The 19,906-nt window shown below is 34.7% G+C and overlaps 1 protein-coding gene across 4 annotated transcripts in view; it reads right to left on the reverse strand.

The window, feature by feature from the left end:
• The window catches only part of LOC124367280 (fatty acid 2-hydroxylase), a 178,753-nt gene that overhangs the window by 24,900 nt on the left and 133,947 nt on the right, over window positions 1-19,906 (reverse strand). For all 4 annotated transcript variants that reach the window (XM_046823991.1, XM_046824015.1, XM_046824007.1 and 1 more), the window contains 2 exons: window positions 15,157-15,480; window positions 115-346 (listed from right to left, as the gene is read on the reverse strand). In XM_046823991.1, coding sequence (XP_046679947.1) covers window positions 115-346; window positions 15,157-15,375 — 451 coding nt within the window. In that variant the 5' untranslated portion in view covers window positions 15,376-15,480. The remainder of the gene's footprint in view (window positions 1-114; window positions 347-15,156; window positions 15,481-19,906) is intronic.

The following is a 19,906-nucleotide window of genomic DNA, read 5'->3' on the forward strand; positions in this document are numbered from 1 at the left end:
TAATAAAATGTTGCAAATGGACCATATCCTCCTGAATATGGCTAATATGATCGATTACTATCTGGGTAGAAATAACATGTCCATCACAAGTACTTGCTGTAAATGATCACTTACCCTGTGAGTCTATGACATTGACTAGTCGAAGGTGGGAGATGTAGAGAAGTGTGATGTACACCGGCACCCACACCAAGGGGATGACGTACCACTGAACGACGGTCAGCTGCTCCAGCCAGTCGGCATCGAACAGTCTCGCCCTGCGGTCCACTGGTTTCACTACCCATGAATGGTATCTCTCGCCCAGGCCACCCACCTGCTTCACTAGTGACTGGGACCAGTCTATCTGTTCCTGCAGGCAAACAGGAATTTCAGTGTTAGAAGGCATCGAGATAGGGTTTGCATTGGATCAGTCGTAGAAGTTTATTCCAAGCTGATAAACGACGGACAAATTGAACACGTAAATACTTAAAGTTAGTAAATCCCCTACCGAACAAAATTGTACGTATGGCATTATTTGTGTGTCTCTATAATACAGTAGAGTATTCTTAGTACGAGAAATAACATGTCCATAACAAGTACTTTAATTATACCATAATAAGTACTCGTATTTTAATTTTCATACCACTGAGCAATGTGTCGGCGTTTCGCAAAACAAAGTAAAGCAACAGTTTTACACCCCTCCCCCCCGGGCAAAGTAAGCAAAAAATTGTGAGACGAAGGCCGTTTCAAAGTGAGACTCCGCTAATGAGACCTCTGAGCTCTGGGGGAGTCGTCTCATTGCCTACCCCTACTCCCGTCATCCTTCGCTCCCAAGGTGACGTCACGCCGACAGTAAACTTTTCAGACATCGTGACCGGCGGCGACGCGAACTTTTAATTGTCTCCCTCCTCCATTGAACTTTTACAGCCGGGAACGCAAAAGCTCTTTGCAACTTCTTCTTGCATGATAAAGTAATTTCTTCCTCTTCGTTTTTGCAGAAGTTTTTTCCTGAACGAAGACGCGCCTTTTACACTAGTTTAAGAGATCTAATGAACAAATCAATCATTGCCTTCAACAAAGTGACTGTCCAATATTGTACTAAGTAGTGATAACAAATATTTTAGGTACTGAACGTAACTTAACTGCAGTGAAAGAGTTGCGTGCTTCAATTTCTAGAATATAACATTTTCAGAAGAAGAACTCTGATATGATACTAAGTCCAACTTCGTGCGTCCACGCTCTCGATATGATGATTGACGCGAGTGAGGAGACGCCGCGCCGCACCGCGATCACGTGACAGGCAAAGCACTCGAAACGTTTGACAAGTATATTAAAGAGGTTGACAATTCTAAATGTTTATTTTCTAATCTGACCCTATTGTAATGTCTTTGCTGTACAACACACTACAAAGGTATGAAAGGCGTAAGTAAGATACAGAGGTTAAATAACATAAAATACCAAACAATATCTAAAAACTCCTATACCGCCGCACGTGTCTCAGGTTAACCGTACCTGTCAATTCAACAAAAAAGACTAACGAAAAAGTTGGACTAAAAACATTTATTGAAGAGTCCAAAATAGTGAACTTAAAAACTAATCGCTTTCATTTCAGTAAAGAATGTTCAGAAAACACACCGTATAAGTTATATCATAGAACATTGTAAGTCTAATGATTCGATAAAATGTTAAGACATCAAGGTTTTACATATTTTAAGCCCAGGATCGAAACATTGTGAGAAAATGAAAGTTAACCTTTTTTAGGAAAATTTCATTAAACTAGCTTAGAAACAACTGCATACAACCAAGTTTTTAAATACGATATCTACTTTTTTAAATGAAAAATTACCAGTGATTTAAAATTCTTAAACACGAAAGAAGAGTTTTGTTACACATTAAATTAAAATCATTAAAAGCTGAATAATATTTTGATTTAATCTTTGCTTTGAGACAACTCTTGTATATAAGCTTAGCGGATACTTTGCGTAACATCACTGGATATTAGGTACTTTAGTGCTTAGTGCAGCGCTGAAATGTGACTGGTAAACTGGTGGCATCTGAAGTTGAACTGGAGCAAAACTCACTATTCATATTGAATCAACCTTTTCCGTTAAGTGTAGAAAACTCGGTTGTTACACCTTGCTTCGAGATCGTGCTATAAACAAGCGTGGTGCACTCAGTACCTGTAGTAGTCGTGTACCTGATGAGACAAGAACAACACTTCTTCACCTTTACATTTGATTTTGTAGTCTAGTTGTCTCTGACATCGAAACGATGTAAAGAGTTTATTTTGAACTTTTTTGTCGCCGACGTTGGATGGACATCTTTAAACTGGTATGCCTCCAGATTCCAGGAGTCAATTCTGCGACAGGGTCAGATTTCAGACGTTGCACTCAGCGGAAGGTGACATAGAGCTAAACTCATATCCACATTAATAAATTAGTATCTGTTACTTTAGAGGACTATTTAGAGGATATTTTATAAGTTCTAATCAAATCATAACTTTATAACCTGTGATCCATTTTGACCCAAAACTACTTAATAGGACTGTTTTTTTTTATTAGTTAAAAGTAATTTCTAGCGCTAAAAATATTACAAATTTTCGGCATTATAGAAATTCTAATTAATTGAGTTTATACTGTTCCTACACAGCTTAGGTTCCTTATCATAATAGATTGTTGTTTATAAAATAATTTTTACGCTTTCTTTCTTTTTTAAACGTTGTGTGATAATTTAGTTTTCCCTATGAGTAAAAACATTATATTTAGCCTTAATTTTTATTGTTCACATTGAAATGTTACTTTATGTAAAAGTAATTCAGTTCTTAAATATTTTGTAGCTAATAACGCCGCATGGTTTAATGATAATAATAGTACTACTAAAACAATATAGCTTTCAATAAAGTGTTTTTGAAGTCTTGGAAATTATTTTCATTGAATACAATTTGTCAAAACGAAATAAAGTTTTCCAAAAATAGTTCAAGTAACGGAAATTCATAACATTTTATTTATTTCCATTAAAATTCCCCAAAAATATAAATTTATATACATAACAAATACTAAACATACTTATGTACTTTGTATACTATACTATATACTATATATATATAGTATATAGTATATATATATATATATATATATATATATATTGTATACTAACATACTATATACTTTGTATACTAAACAAATATTTATGAACAACACTACCTTAATTACAGTTGTGATTTGTCTACAATTATAAAAATCTTTAAAAACAATACAAATTACACGAAAAAGTCAGAAGCAGAATGTATATTAAGTAATGTAAACCCGAATAATGACATACATTCGTTTAAAAGCCAGAAACACGAGGTCCAGAACAAGGGGTGGCATTAAACGAGTGGTGCAGCAAGGGGTTGAGTTTAATTGTGACATAAACAATTAGTTTCAAAAGGTCTTGAGAAAAATTAGTCCTTTTACTGTATCTCTTTAAATTAACGTAGCGTCCAAACAACTGTACTGTTATTTAAAATGAAATATATACAATTTAATTTTGTTTCAAGAAAATACCTCTACAATAATGAGGAAATAGGTAAAAAACGTATACCATATTTTAGGATATCAATAAATTTACCGAAGTTAATATACCAAGGAACCCCGAGTAAAGAAGACCGGAGCCTCTAGTCCCTAGGGTCGCTGAGGGAAAAAGGAAGCGGACATTGTAATCGAAAAGCTTATTTTACAACTGCACCTCAGAAAAGAAGCAGTTTTCAATTACTGGTAAGTTAATTATGTGATAAAACAGAGAATGTTTTTCGAAAGGGGATTAAAAATTACGTGATTTTGTTACTGAAAATTGTACAAGAGTGATTTTTTGTGTATTTTTTGGCTGAGCGTCAGCGAAGCTTATCACTAGAGTCCAACGATGGTGTTTGTCACAGTGGGATTTGGCTGAGCGTTAGAGAACATTTTTACATTGGTCTTATGAGTTACTACGATGGCAAAGAGAAAATATCAGTATAAATAAAGTTGTAAACAAAACATCTGAGTAAAATGTAACATGTGATAATAATACATGTAGCTATAGACTTGAACTTGTCCACGCAGTCTCAGGAAAGTCTGTTACGCGACACGGAGAGTGACGTAATCCTAACGTTTAAGTTTTTAACAAAAACTGTTAGTTCAATTGTGTCTATGTAATAAAGACTAATCTAATGCCAAGCCTAATCAAAACAACTAAAACATACATGTAGGCCTACATGTTTCTAAGTACTTGGTTTTCAAAGTATCCGCATCTACTGACAAACTGGTTTACAAAAAGTTATAACGTACTACATAATTTCGTAACATTTACATATTTTAAAACAATAACTCTATTTATGTTTACTATTTTAATATTAATATCTTATTCGTGTCGATCCAGTAACGACAATCCTACAACATAGAAACATCGCATACATTCCTAATAGGTTTTGTAAAATGTTTAAATTACAACAGCTACAACTTTTTTTATTAAGGTGTAAAAGAAATCTGGATCTTGATACCGGGAAATTGTTTACTGAAAATAGCTATTACATTTAATATTCATTCATTGTCATTACATATGATCTCAATAACGAATTTAAAATTCAATTTATTCTTTAACGAAATCTTCTTTTGAACTATTCAAATAAACCCGTAACCCGTAATTTTATGTATACCTGTTCACTGAACCTTATTGCTTCAGCGAACCAAAAACCATGATAATTAGCTACAATACATGGTAGGTAACTTAGGGTGTTCAATCAGAGACCTTGTGCTACGCGCAATCGAGAGCCCACTACCCTACTGAAGTTTCACAATACAGTGACATACGACATAATACATGAATATTACACAACTGCTGTGGTCTCTGACAGGTCCGTTTCCTAAAATGATTAATATACGCCACATAACACGAAAAAATGCACGCAAACGTATCTCAGAATAGATAGAAATATATTTTGTTAATAGTCCATTATGTCTCAGTTATATCGTAACGAGATTAAAGCGAAGCTGCAGGTAACGTCTAATTGGTTCATAAAATCATTTACCCACCCATGTCAGTAGGGAAGTATTAAAGTTTATAATAATTAATTTTCAGGAAACTTGTTTTGAAATTATTTCATAATGAAATAACACCCACAAAATGGGAGCAAAATATAAGATAAATTTCTTATATATATATAGGACATTGGGTTTACACATTTACCATATTGTCTGAAATGGTTGTCGTTGTCTTGACATGCAGACAAATATAATTACAATTTTGAAAAAAGTACACAATAAAAAGCGTACAAATTGTTTTTATTAGTAAAGATGGCAAAATATCAGAACATTATACAGCATCATCTGTATTTGCATGTATAAAGATATGTTTTTAGTTTCTGAGTTTACAAGTCTTTACAGCACGTAGGAGAGATTGAGAAAGTTAAATATTAGTACAAGTACAAGTTACAAAGTAGGTTGGTAAGCATATGAGGGCAATATTAAGTCGAAATCACATTCAACAGATGTCTGGTCCAGGTGAATCAATTGTTGTTTAATTACATTGGAGAGTTCTATGTCATATCCTGCTCTGCCGGGACAGTTGCCAGTTCACTAATTTAGCGAGCGGTGCCCCAGCTTTGCTTGGGCATATGTTTCTGAAACAACTCATTAATCCAAACATTCATTTCAGCAACTCTTAAATTCTGTAATCTAATTTTTTATAAACATATTTGTTCGTTATTTACATAATATAAACATTTAACGTTACTTCCAAACAAGTGTTTTTCTTGCAATAAAATAATAAAGTGTCATTAATATATAACTTATCCATTTACGTGGTCAGGTTAATAGAAAAACTTAGCAAAGGATCTGAACTGCCTTACAGTTTTTATATAAACGTTTGATAATTGGCTGAGCGTCAGCGAAGACTATCACTGGAAGGGCTGGAAAATGTTCATAGCTGTCTGTCTGTATTTTCGAACGATATCTCAAAAACGAATTGCCTTATAGACTTGAAATTCCGCACAGAGCTTAATTTCTATATAAAGGACACTAAGTTCAATCACGGTAAAGTGATTCCTTGGGATTTGGCTGAGCGTTAGCAAATATCTTTACATTAGTCTTAAAGGTAACCATGGTAGAAAATACAAAATATCACAACAAATAAATTTGTAAACAAACTAAACACAAACATACGAGATTTTAACATGAGGTGTATTAAAAAATGTATCTCAAGAAATACATTCAACATAATATTTTTGTGTATTCAAGTGTAGACGTTTGTTATTCAAACACTGACACGCAAACCATCTTAATGAACAAAATGTGAATGTGGCAAACTATCGAGAAAAATTGTTATATCTATGGGTTTTACAATATGCATGACACTCGTTACGCGACACATAGTGTGGCTGACACATATCTTGTTAATTTATTAGAACTAGATAAAAATGTCATCTAGAAAACTGATATGATTGATATGTAAATAACCACGCTTAATCAATCATGTTAAACCCTACTTCAAAATATAAAATTATATGCTGATAATAAACGGTTTATGATTTATGAATTTTTAATATCATAAGGTCGCTAAAGAATGAGGAAGATAAGATATAAAGATAAGAGGAAGTGAAACTCAATTCAAAGAACTTCACTTCTTTCATACAGGATGTTTAGGAGTTTTATAATTAGTTTTCGTGTTTAAGGTAAGTTTCATAGCAATGTGTCAATTAAAAACTAATTAGTTAACACATAATAACTCCAATAAACCATATGCCATGCCACTTTATTCAGCATCCGTCTGTGTATGGTTTTTATTTTATAAATACATATTTTTTTATTCCACTAATTATACAAATCCATAGATAAACTGGTTAAATTACATCATCATAATTTTGTACGGTTATTTTGGTAACTTTGTTGATAAAATCCTTGGTTACACAAATATGTTATATGTATAGTAGTTATTTTGTTTGTTTCTAATTGCGTAGTCTACTGTATTTGAGCAACTTAATTGTGGTTATATAGTTTTAATTTCGGCTGGTAAAATAAAGACCTCTTTTTGATTTTTATAAGATAAATTCTAAAAAGAAGATATAAAGTAATTTGTGGGAATTTAGAATTTCAATGTCTTTTATGTACAGAAGAAAGTGAGCGACTTATTTTGGGAAAACTCATCAAGTAATTTACTTATTCCTGTCCAACCAAGCAATATAGTCATTTGGGGCCCTCAATGCCCCTCAGTAGTTACGGACCTGAATGTTAGAAGCGGGAGGGAGGCTTTATGTCACGGTGCCAATGGACAATAAAATTGTTACTGTTACAATTCATTTATGATCGCATATTTTAGCGTCCAATATTCTAGTGCTTAGTGACAGTGCTGCCACCTGCCATGTTATTTACGCGCGGCGCAGCGGCACATAAACTTTTCTGAGCGAGAGTTAATTTGTAGCGCGGGTTCACAAATACACCATTTTAAATAATAGCTCTCTGGTTGAAAGCTGGAAAGAATGAGTCATTAGAACATACAAGTACAATAAAATAAACATTTTACAATGCACGTTAATGAATTTGTGAAACAGGTTTAATCAATTAAAAATAAATCTTATGGGCTTTCCCGACGTTCAATGTTAAGCAAAGTGAAATCGTTGGTAAAACTAAAAACAAACATACCGATGGACACACCTTCGTTAACACCAAGGCGTTCAAATTTACCGTCCGCCAACAAGAGGACGCACTGCGCGTATCTACTAAAGACGCATTGAACATGGGACTGAGATAGTGAATAGGATTGACTGTATTCTAATGTGGTTGGCAAGTTTGATTGTCATTTTAATGGAGCGGGAAAAAGAATTTGTTTGAACTATCAATATGTTATCCGTACAAATGCATTAAAACTGATTGATATTTAAATTACACTGGATGTATAAAATATGTGGCAAGTTAGTCTTGGTACGGTCAACAGGCTGAGATAAACTTAAATTTGTTGCTTATTTGCTATTAATTTTGTTTTATGAGCTACCTGGCTAAATAATCAGAGCTCATGCTTGAATGATGTTTTTCAAACATTCCTCAGGTATTAGGCTTCGGTAATTGGCTGAGCGTTAGCGAAGCCTATCATTCAAGAGGCTGGACAAATTTCATTTATTTATGCCTGTCTGTCCGATATCTCGAAAACAAACTAACCTATAGATTTAAAATGTTTGCATGTAGTTTTTATTTTTATATGAGCAAAACCGAGTTCGGTAATGGTACGTAATGGTCACTCTATGGGATTTGGCTGAGCGTTAGCGAATATTTTTACATTGGTCTCATGGTTAACTATGATGACAATGAGGAAATAGCAGAATAAAAATGTGTAAACAAGCCTTGTACAATCGTAAGAGATTTCAACATATAAAATTGTTATAGAGTCAAAACAAAAATAATTGAGCGGAAAATCAATGTTACAATTTTTTGGTAAGAAGATTTGATTTCAGCGCACTGTTGCGTTGTACCCTCCCCCCCTACCTCACCGAAACAGTTTATTATTTGGACACTGTTATGAAACCTAAATAATGGACAGAAATATGAATATATCGTGTGAGAAGATATATCACGAAACGGTTGCGCTACAACAAACTAACCAGAAAAACATGAATGAAATGCTTGAGTTGTGATTGAGACCTTCCAATGACATTTCGATTCCAATGTTGGCATTCTGAACATTTAAATTCATCGCCAATTCCTAGCTCGTTGTTCACGTGTGGTAGATGTTATTCAATAATTTATTTCATGAGCTTTAATTAATACATTTAAAGTTCCCCTGATAGTCCACACTCATGTCATGTTATTCATTTAAGATTATCACACCCTGCCTTCCCCTTGGGCGGATGCTCTGGAGTTCCCTCGTTAACAAACTTGGACCAAGATTATAGCTCTACAAGCATTACATTAAAATTCTTTTTCAATATACTATAATTTAAAACTACGATCTCTGTTGTGTCCAAAATAAAGCGACATTTACATAAAAACTTATTTAATACGAATAGCTTTTTTCGAATTTTCTATATTTAATGAAACCGCTCATTGATTCCAAGAAGAAAATGTGCTAACAGCAATGGCTTAACATGCGTGCAGCGCGTCATATGGAGTTATATGAGTAATCTTTTACTATATTATCTTATCTGAACCACTCCAACCTTGACAATTAAAGCCATTGAGTAATTTGCCAACTCATAGATATATCAGAACCGAACTAACCGCGTGTTTTAGCTGTGAAAAATTCCCCAGTTTTGTCTTCTCCACTTTACACTAGTACATATTTCCTTAAAACGAAAAACTCATTACAACATAGAATGAAAGTATTAAAATAAAATTAAAAATGTTCACAGATTTCTATATGATTTCTCTCTTCCGAAATTTAGAGATAGTTTGGCATATAATTTCGTTGTTAAATATATTAAATACATTTTGAGTACTAAGTATGTTGTACAGTATGACGAAAGAACAAAAACACGATTAGAATTAAATGTAAGATTCAAAATAAAACCATAATAAATAGTATAACAGAAATTTTAAAATGTTTCTATACAATGAATATATTTATGCTATAAAAAAACACAAGTAAATTAGTATATAAAATGTAACATTAGCTAGGTATACAACTGATTACAATAAAATACACTAATGCCTTCAAAAGTGAACATGCACTACATACACGAGTCTGTTTGGCAAACTGCCTGTAAATGTTTGAAGGGGCTCTAATTATCCGCCAAACCAAGCAACACGTGGGCTGAGGCAATACAATCAATATTAACACGAACATACAATATTTTGGTGCGATTCTGTGTTTAGTTCCAACCTCTTGTTTATATATAAACTGATTTGCATAAGTTACAAGCCATTACAATAATACAATTATTCTAAATAACTTAAAATTCAGCATTCTACGTGCCTAAAAGTCCATTTTTATTTTACAATAAATACAGTGCAAATCTCAGTGGTAGTCAATGTCAGAGTTTTAAGTAGGTCATTCCTTTCTCACCTTAATTCTAACCTAGGTTTTTATCGGAGATACATATATAGAATTACTAAATGTAATTAATACCTTTATTAAAATCAGTTCTAGATTGAGAAAAATGTTCCACTATTAGAGAATGTTTAAAGGCGGCTTCGATCGTGTGAACACGAGTGTGAACCAACGCATAGAACGCAGGGCAGGGTGATGCGCGAGGAGACAGTCCTCTGACGTAGATAACGCTATCTCGGTTACATAGAAATTGTAATTTATTAAACCTAAATTAGAACGGCGAACATTCTGCCGAAGTTTGGTTTCAACAAATATAAAAGATGTGGTTGTACAAATGTATAGACTGCCAAAGTCAGTGTCTGGTAGTGCAAACACCATAGTAATCTCCTACACTCGTTTTCAATTTAAGCAACGGATTAGGACACACACTGTTATAATTTTCTGTTTTAGTTATGCTGTAATCAACAGTCCATGATAAAATTCAAGGGAGCCATTTTAAAATTTGAAACGGACACCAGGAATTGCCAAGTCCAATTCGACATGCCGTATAAACTTAGCTGCTTGTAAACTTGAACCGCCTTGCCAACATGTCTCGGGTGTGTATATTTTGTATGGCTTGTGTTCTGGGTACTCATAATAACAGTCTCGGATGAGTTGTATTGGGACGGTTTCAAGTTTGTATGATAACAGTCCTTAATACAAATGAGGTGTATAAAGCTATGTAGTATCTTAGATAAACTCGGTTTGTACTGATATTGTTTAGAGTACGTAAGTCTCGTGTACGGACGAGTTTTACAGGTGCTATCTCCGTAAATATGACTTTGTATAGATACTGTTTGAAGTACGTGTGGTATCGGTCCGGATATGTATTAGTTGTATGGATACCTTTTCGGATGCGTCTAGTAACAGGCTCGTACACATATGGCAAATGTGTGAGTTGTACAGGATCATGGCGAGTGAAATATTCTTAGAGCAATAAGGAAAGTTTAAATGCAATGCAACTAACAATCATTTGAGTATAGGCAGCTAGGGGTGTCGTGACTATGACATACAAATCCTCCTAGTAAGCGTACTAAATGAGCTCCAGAGCTGCAGGTGCTGCACAATATTGTATATTTCCCTCTTCAATATCATGTACGAGAATTAAGTGAATAAAAGCGAAGCAAAAATAAGAAGAGTTTCTTTCATTTCTGCTCTTTAATCTAGTTTACAATATATTTTCCTTGTCTGTTTTCTTTGTTTTGTGTTTGTTCCAGCAAAGTATAAATGTTATAAATATGTATTACAAAACAATGTTTATACGTTAAAATGACGCCCCTAAATGTCCCCAAAGGTACGCCCCTGTAATCGTGGAGGCCAGTCATGTGACATCACCAGTGACAAGGATCAGAGTCAATTAGTCTCCAGTTGACACCGTCTCTGACACTGACCTCACTGACCACTATATCCGACCACGCTAGGCTACTAGGACCGATCTTGACATTAGTTATTTGGACATGATTTCTCTGTGAGGCAGAGACGGCTAAAACAGTGACTTCAATGGCAAGATATAATTATTTATAAGAAAGCGTCTAACATCCACAAATATAATTAAATATTTCCAGAATCTTCCTAGGTGGATTCTTGTTTTTCCAGGTAACACAATATAGGTAAAAACATTAAATCTAATCGTATAATACATTTATTCAAGTTTATTTAGTATTGTTAAAATCGGTTGACATGAGGAAAGTAATAATGACCTGCAATAAAAAGGTTGTATTTATTTATGCTTAATTTAATAATATACCCTGTTTGAAGAATCGTAATACTTGAAGGATTACGAGAACTAACTCGCCAACCCATGAACTCTCTGACGCGCAACCCCACTCCTTAATGGTCGGCATCCCCTTTCAATAGTCAATAAATTGTGTTCCTAACATGCATTGATGAGCTGTATGTATTCTTATAAAATTCGATTAATTTTATTACATATGAAATCATAAAAAAACAGAAAATGAGCCTAAATAAGATAATCACACGGTATGAACAGTAAACCTGACTTTGAAATCTATAGATACACTGTAATTAAAGTTAGGTTTCTGTAGGCAGCCGAAGGGTTGCCACCGTCAGCTGTGGAAGTGTGTTATTTACATGAGTATATACCGGAGTCTCGGCTCTAGGGACAGAGCCTAAATTAATATATATGACACAGTCATTTTGATAAATCAGTCATGTATAATACGTATAATGGCCAAATGGGTCAAAGTGATAAACTAATTACTTTAAGCAGTCATTATACGAAATAGCTAACGCGATATTGTTAAAGTAATAATAGTCCTAGGAAAAGGTTAGGTTATGTTATGTTGGGCTAGGTTTTAGATAAGGTTAAGAGATATTTTATTATTAGTAATTACCATAATGATTGGATAAAGTAATAAATAACGCATGACTAATTAACTTTCCTCAACTTCAGTAAGAAAATAGTTATAATTGATAGAGTCATAAAGAGAGCACTATTAATGGCTATCACAAAAATCACTAGGTAATAACTATTATAATCTACATGTTTTATATATATATATATATATATATATATATATATATATATGATAGCTGGATTAATTACTTTGGATTAACAATTTACACGGAATAAGCTTACGGCGTTTAAACTATGATGATTAATAAATGCAATTGAGTCCCATTGCTGGAATTTGAAATCCAATACATTACTTCAATATTAAGTTTAATTATAGGTCGCTTTTGAAATACACATGAATAGGTAATGGTTAAAGGATAAAAGGTAAGCCTTGTATTAATGAAAATTGTAGAATTGTAGGTCAGAAGGGGAGTGCTAAAACGAGTTCAACGTAAAGTAAGTTTCCATGCACACAACTAATTTACGGATATCAGCTAAACTCTTGCTTTCTTATCACACTTTTCCCCCCATAAACTCATTTACTACTTTTCTGTATTTTTAATGTTTATTAGGATTTGGTGCAAAATATGGTACAACAATAAAGTGCTCATAATTTTTGTTTCTTCGAATATTTATTTTTAATTGATTGACAAATGTCCAATCCTTTAAATGAAACAGATTCACAAGTTTGACTACTCCTATTCCCTACAGATAACATTTCTCAGAAGCAATCACCTTGATAATAAACACCTCCTTTTCTAAGAAGAACACTAGAAGTTTATACCTTAGAATTTTTTACCAGGATGAGAAAAACATAACACTCAACTGAATTAAAAGCTTATCTCGTCAGTGATACTGACTGCTCCATCCATTTATAATTATCTGAAGACCAAAGTAGCCTTATAAAAAAGAGATCATCGGCACAACCAACTGATCGGCTGAGTCTCAAACTTAAATCCTACATAACGTTGGAAGGAAAAGTAACATCCATTACAAGATACAAACAAAACTGGGTTTTCATCTCTATCTGAAAATTCTGCTGTCATAATCATTCGACATTTAAATATTGAGCATGTTTTCGACAAGTAATGTTTAAGAGTGAGATTCTTAACACATTTACTGACAAAGCATCGCTAACGAATATGGATTAAATTCTACTCCTGAAGAGGTAGACCCTACGCAATGATGTGGGGGTTATAGTTCAGAGTCAGAGCCCGACATCCTTGGATAAACGTGTGGGAGCATAGTGAGTGTGATGACCAACAGTTGGACCCGTGTTCCTGCGACGCATTTAATAGATAAATTTTCTTCTGTCTGGTCACATCATCATGCATCTTTTCTCAACTCTCCGCGTTTGTTTTGATACAACTCTAATATTCTTGCATAGTATCATCACCATGACATACTATTTGAAAGACCAGCCAGATAATATCACACCATTTACCGGGAGGATGGACACCTAAAGAAAACTTACTGCTTATACTCTTCCACCAAACGGCTATCTATTAGCGTTGAGTGCAACTACAAAGGTTTGACTAGAAATACGAAAAACATAAAGGAAGATAGAAAAGAGTGAGTAACAGAACATAGATTTTTATATAATGGTACTTGTAGGGATAATTGTTAATTGTGGGTACGGTACGTCATGGATGCTTGCGCCTGTGAAGAATTTATAAAGTATAGGGTGACGATCGAAAGAAGTTATACAATTATCACCACATATAACGAGGCTATAGTGGGAAGGGTTGCTTCAATGTGCATGTTGAGTTTAGCTCCAGTTCACCTTCCTCTTAGCGCAGCGTCTGGAATCTACTAACCCTGAGTCGTGGAGTAAGGAGTCATGTTCGTCTGAAGAGATCCCAAAATGTCGGCGACGGAGGCTCAAAACGAACTCTTTGATATCGTTTGACATCAGAAACACCTAGAATACAAAATATTGTCGCTGACGTTTTTTTGGATCTCCTCAGACGAACATGACTCCAGATTCCAGTAGTCAAGTCTGTGACGTCAGATTCCAGACGCTGCACTGTGGAAGGTGAGCTGGAGCTGAACTCAACATTCACATTATCACCACTTTCCACCTAGCTGCCAATCATAATAAACTAACGGGTACCGTTACACGAAACTTGGATACGATTCGGGATAGAGAAACAGAAATATCCTGTTTGAATCACTAAAGAAGTGCTTATAGAATTGTTGGTATTTTAAATAAAGAAACGGGTGTTTCTAGATATTTCTTGGATGTTTTAAAACCGAGGAGTTGTTTAGTCAGTTTCTGTCTCAAATACCTGTATATATGTCTCAGATACATATATATCTCAAATAATACATACCAGAGCAATCGTCTCATCGTATAGAGACTGGTTTACAGGGTCAGTTTTGGAGAGGAACGTTGATGTTTCAATGTTCTGTCTGCCAGCAACTTACCGTTTAGTGGGCTTTCTTTGTGGAAAAACATAGAATTTCCTCTTAGAATTTCTTTTTTAAAGGTACTATCAATGGTAAGTAAGCTGAAATTCGATGGCCACATTAACTAAGTTTTGGTTTAATTAATCACTTAACATTTCTATAAGCTCATAAAGCGTTCTTGCACAATCTAGATATTACCTCCAAGATGGGCGTTATAGGAAAATTTGGGTACCGTACATCTCAGAATTGGATTAGTGTGTTTTTCAGCCGTGTTCTCTGTAGGCGGCAGAGCTATAAACTAGATCCACTTTGAAGACCTCATATAAATAAATCAATTAACGCGCAGGAACAAGCCATGCGGTCAGTGATAACACATATCTCACCTCATCAATGTCTCCCTGGAGTTGGGCGCCTACCCTGTAGTCCTCCAGAAGACTGTAGGCCGCCTCGGAATGGTGGGTGTGGACAAGCTGGCTGGTGACGTCACTGCCCCTGAACCACGCGAGGGTGTTGGCACCTCCAGGGTGGAACTTGCGGAACCTCGTCACATCGTACTCTCGCCCGAGATACTTCACGTGGAGTTCTCCATCCTCATAGCCCATAGTACTTGATCACTATAACTTGCACTGTCACTGGCGCTGCTCTGTCCATTACTTCACAAGTCACAGAGGCGTGCAATCGTCACTCCGGACTGCTCGGCATCGTCCCTGCAACAGGCAAGTCGGCACTATTTAGCAGCAGGAACAACATACAATAGAGCATTGCGCAAGATGTTTACAATGTGTCACAATTATGTTACTTAGAAATCATTTTAGAATATTTGCAAGGTAAGTACAACGTTAATTCAACTTTACAAGTTCAAGTGCATCACATTTTACACGTTGGCTAGACATTTGAGAGTCATTCAGTTAAAATCTTCACTAACGCAGAAGCCCGGATGTACAGGCTTAACAGGATAGAGGGCTTTGTTCGGTCGTCAGCAAATGTGAGGTTGAATAATCGACATAGCCACAAATAGGCCTTCAAAACCTACCAAATCACTCAAACCACATTATTATATTTGGATGCAGACGACTATAACGGTAATTTCTTAACCTTTTATTAACAAGTAAATTTATATATGACTCATTTTTTTAGACGTAAAGGCCAAACATAAGGGTTAAAAATTCATTTACTGACTACACTAAATGCCATTCGGTAACAAAAAATACTATGATTAAGGTTCTAGATCAAAAAGAGATATAGTTTAAATGACAACCTCTGGTAATAAAAAGGTAGTTTATATAATCACGAGTTACGAACTAATTAGCCAGATAAAATGTTCTACGTAATAAAGTATTATACGTGTACCATATTGGATGAGATATGAACTCAGGAACTCTGGCTTTAGTCACCTTACTCAAGGATATTGAGAAAACCGTTAATCACCAGAAAAAAAGGGAGTTTGAAGGAAGAATGTCCTATGCAAGCTTTCTTAACATTACGTATTACAGTTATGTTAGTGAGGAATACATATCATGTTCACGGCTACATATTGCAGTTAGCATGTTGTGGCATCACTCAGTATATTATTGCAGCTTGGGAATTAATGTTTTAAGGTTGTGTATTATAGTTACATTAGTAAAGAATACAGATCATGTTCACGGCTACAGATTGCAGTTAGCAGGTTGTGGCATCACTCAGTATATTATTGCAGCTTGGAATCAATGTTTTAATGTTGTGTATTATAGTTACATTAGTGAAGAATACAGATCATGTTCACGGCTACAGATTGCAGTTAGCAGGTTGTGGCATCACTCAGTATATTATTGCAGCTTGGGAATTAATGTTTTAAGGTTGTGTATTATAGTTACATTAGTGAAGAATACAGATCATGTTCACGGCTACAGATTGCAGTTAGCAGGTTGTGGCATCACTCAGTATATTATTGCAGCTTGGGAATCAATGTTTTAATGTTGTGTATTATAGTTACATTAGTGAAGAATACAGATCATGTTCACGGCTACAGATTGCAGTTAGCAGGTTGTGGCATCACTCAGTATATTATTGCAGCTTGGGAATTAATGTTTTAAGGTTGTGTATTATAGTTACATTAGTGAAAGAATACAGATCATGTTCACGGCTACAGATTGCAGTTAGCAGGTTGTGGCATCACTCAGTATAATTATTGCAGCTTGGGAATTAATGTTTTAAGGTTGTGTATTATAGTTACATTAGTGAAGAATACAGATCATGTTCACGGCTACAGATTGCAGTTAGCAGGTTGTGGCATCACTCAGTATTATTATTGCAGCTTGGGAATCAATGTTTTAATGTTGTGTATTATAGTTACATTAGTGAAGAATACAGATCATGTTCACGGCTACAGATTGCAGTTAGCAGGTTGTGGCATCACTCAGTATATTATTGCAGCTTGGGAATTAATGTTTTAAGGTTGTGTATTATAGTTTACATTAGTGAAGAATACAGATCATGTTCACGGCTACAGATTGCAGTTAGCAGGTTGTGGCATCACTCAGTATATTATTGCAGCTTGGGAATCAATGTTTTAATGTTGTGTATTATAGTTACATTAGTGAAGAATACAGATCATGTTCACGGCTACAGATTGCAGTTAGCAGGTTGTGGCATCACTCAGTATATTATTGCAGCTTGGGAATTAATGTTTTAAGGTTGTGTATTATAGTTACATTAGTGAAGAATACAGATCATGTTCACGGCTACAGATTGCAGTTAGCAGGTTGTGGCATCACTCAGTATATTATTGCAGCTTGGAATTAATGTTTTAAGGTTGTGTATTATAGTTACATTAGTGAAGAATACAGATCATGTTCACGGCTACAGATTGCAGTTAGCAGGTTGTGGCATCACTCAGTATATTATTGCAGCTTGGGAATCAATGTTTTTAATGTTGTGTATTATAGTTACATTAGTGAAGAATACAGATCATGTTCACGGCTACAGATTGCAGTTAGCAGGTTGTGGCATCACTCAGTATATTATTGCTGCTTGGGAATTAAATGTTTTAAGGTTGTGTATTATAGTTACATTAGTGAAGAATACAGATCATGTTCACGGCTACAGATTGCAGTTAGCAGGTTGTGGCATCACTCAGTATATTATTGCAGCTTGGGAATCAATGTTTTAATGTTGTGTATTATAGTTACATTAGTGAAGAATACAGATCATGTTCACGGCTACAGATTGCAGTTAGCAGGTTGTGGCATCACTCAGTATATTATTGCAGCTTGGGAATTAATGTTTTAAGGTTGTGTATTATAGTTACATTAGTGAAGAATACAGATCATGTTCACGGCTACAGATTGCAGTTAGCAGGTTGTGGCATCACTCAGTATATTATTGCAGCTTGGGAATTAATGTTTTAAGGTTGTGTATTATAGTTACATTAGTGAAGAATACAGATCATGTTTCACGGCTACAGATTGCAGTTAGCAGGTTGTGGCATCACTCAGTATATTATTGCAGCTTGGGAATCAATGTTTTTAATGTTGTGTATTATAGTTACATTAGTGAAGAATACAGATCATGTTCACGGCTACAGATTGCAGTTAGCAGGTTGTGGCATCACTCAGTATATTATTGCAGCTTGGGAATTAATGTTTTAAGGTTGTGTATTATAGTTACATTAGTGAAGAATACAGATCATGTTCACGGCTACAGATTGCAGTTAGCAGGTTGTGGCATCACTCAGTATATTATTTGCAGCTTGGGAATCAATGTTTTTAATGTTGTGTATTATAGTTACATTAGTGAAGAATACAGATCATGGTCACGGCTACAGATTGCAGTTAGCAGGTTGTGGCATCACTCAGTATATTATTGCAGCTTGGGAATTAATGTTTTAAGGTTGTGTATTATAGTTACATTAGTGAAGAATACAGATCATGTTCACGGCTACAGATTGCAGTTAGCATGTTGTGGCATCACTCACTATATTATTGCAGCTTGGGAATCAATGTTTTAAGGTTGTGTATTATAGTTAGCCTACATTAGTGAAGAATACACAACATGTTCACGGCTACAGATTGCAGTTAGCAGGTTGTGGCATCACTAGTGAGTTCAAGTTATTATTGCAGCTTGGGAATCAATGTTTTAACGTTGAGTACTACAGTTAGTGTTCAAATCGTAAAGTTTTAGGTTGTTACTCGCAAGTTGTGCTAGTACTACTAATTGTACAGCATTGTGCAATACAGTAGGTGCTTTACAGTAGTACAATTTGAAACATATATCTATATAACAAAACATCTCAGAATACTCATATAGATAAAAGAAAGCTTTAGCCTCAATAAAATAATACCCTAGATTAACCACGAGACATGCCTTATCAACCCACGCACTATGTGATAACAGGGTACCACACGTACTTGATTTTAATGAGATGTCTATGTAAGGAACTAATCACACATAGGCTAGTGTTGAGAGCTCCATTTTTCTCTCTTTCAAACCCTTCAAAATTAACATTCCGTAGCTTGATTATTTATTGCATTCTTGTTTTACTGGTTGTTCTAATTTATAGCATAGCGACTAGCAAAACCGAAAATATACTATATGACTTGAAATACAGGCTAAATACATAGATATTGTATCGTAGATATTGATCAGATTATATTCGCTAATGAAAACGTAAACTCCCACACTTCAGAAATTCCTAATGACGTAACTAACACCCGCCTTTGTATCAAACCAGTAGATGGCGAAATTCCCATTTATGGTCTAACCTTTAGGAGAGTATCTCTAGAGCGTTCTGATCTTTAAATGTGAAACTTTTAAATGATTCTAAAAGACAACCAATCGACCATAAGTAAAAACTATTAATGATAAGACTCTTCTATAATAAATATTGAACATTGTAGTAATAGTTAAATGGCAAAACTGTTAATGGTAATGTCTCGTTTGATCTTACATTTACAATTTTGTTTTAAAATTTCAAGATGCCATTGGCCATGCCTTTTGGTAAGATTCTCAATGATGTCTTGATCTTTAGATGTAAAAGCTTTATTCTTAATAAATTCCAATAAACCAAAACCACTGGAATGTTTATACTGCAGAAGATTGATCACCAAATTTTGTTCTTAAGCAAAAAAATCCTAGATAGGGAGATTCACACTAACA

The sequence above is a fragment of the Homalodisca vitripennis genome, chromosome 1, assembly GCF_021130785.1.
Source record: "Homalodisca vitripennis isolate AUS2020 chromosome 1, UT_GWSS_2.1, whole genome shotgun sequence".
Classification (NCBI taxonomy): Eukaryota; Metazoa; Arthropoda; class Insecta; order Hemiptera; family Cicadellidae; genus Homalodisca; species Homalodisca vitripennis.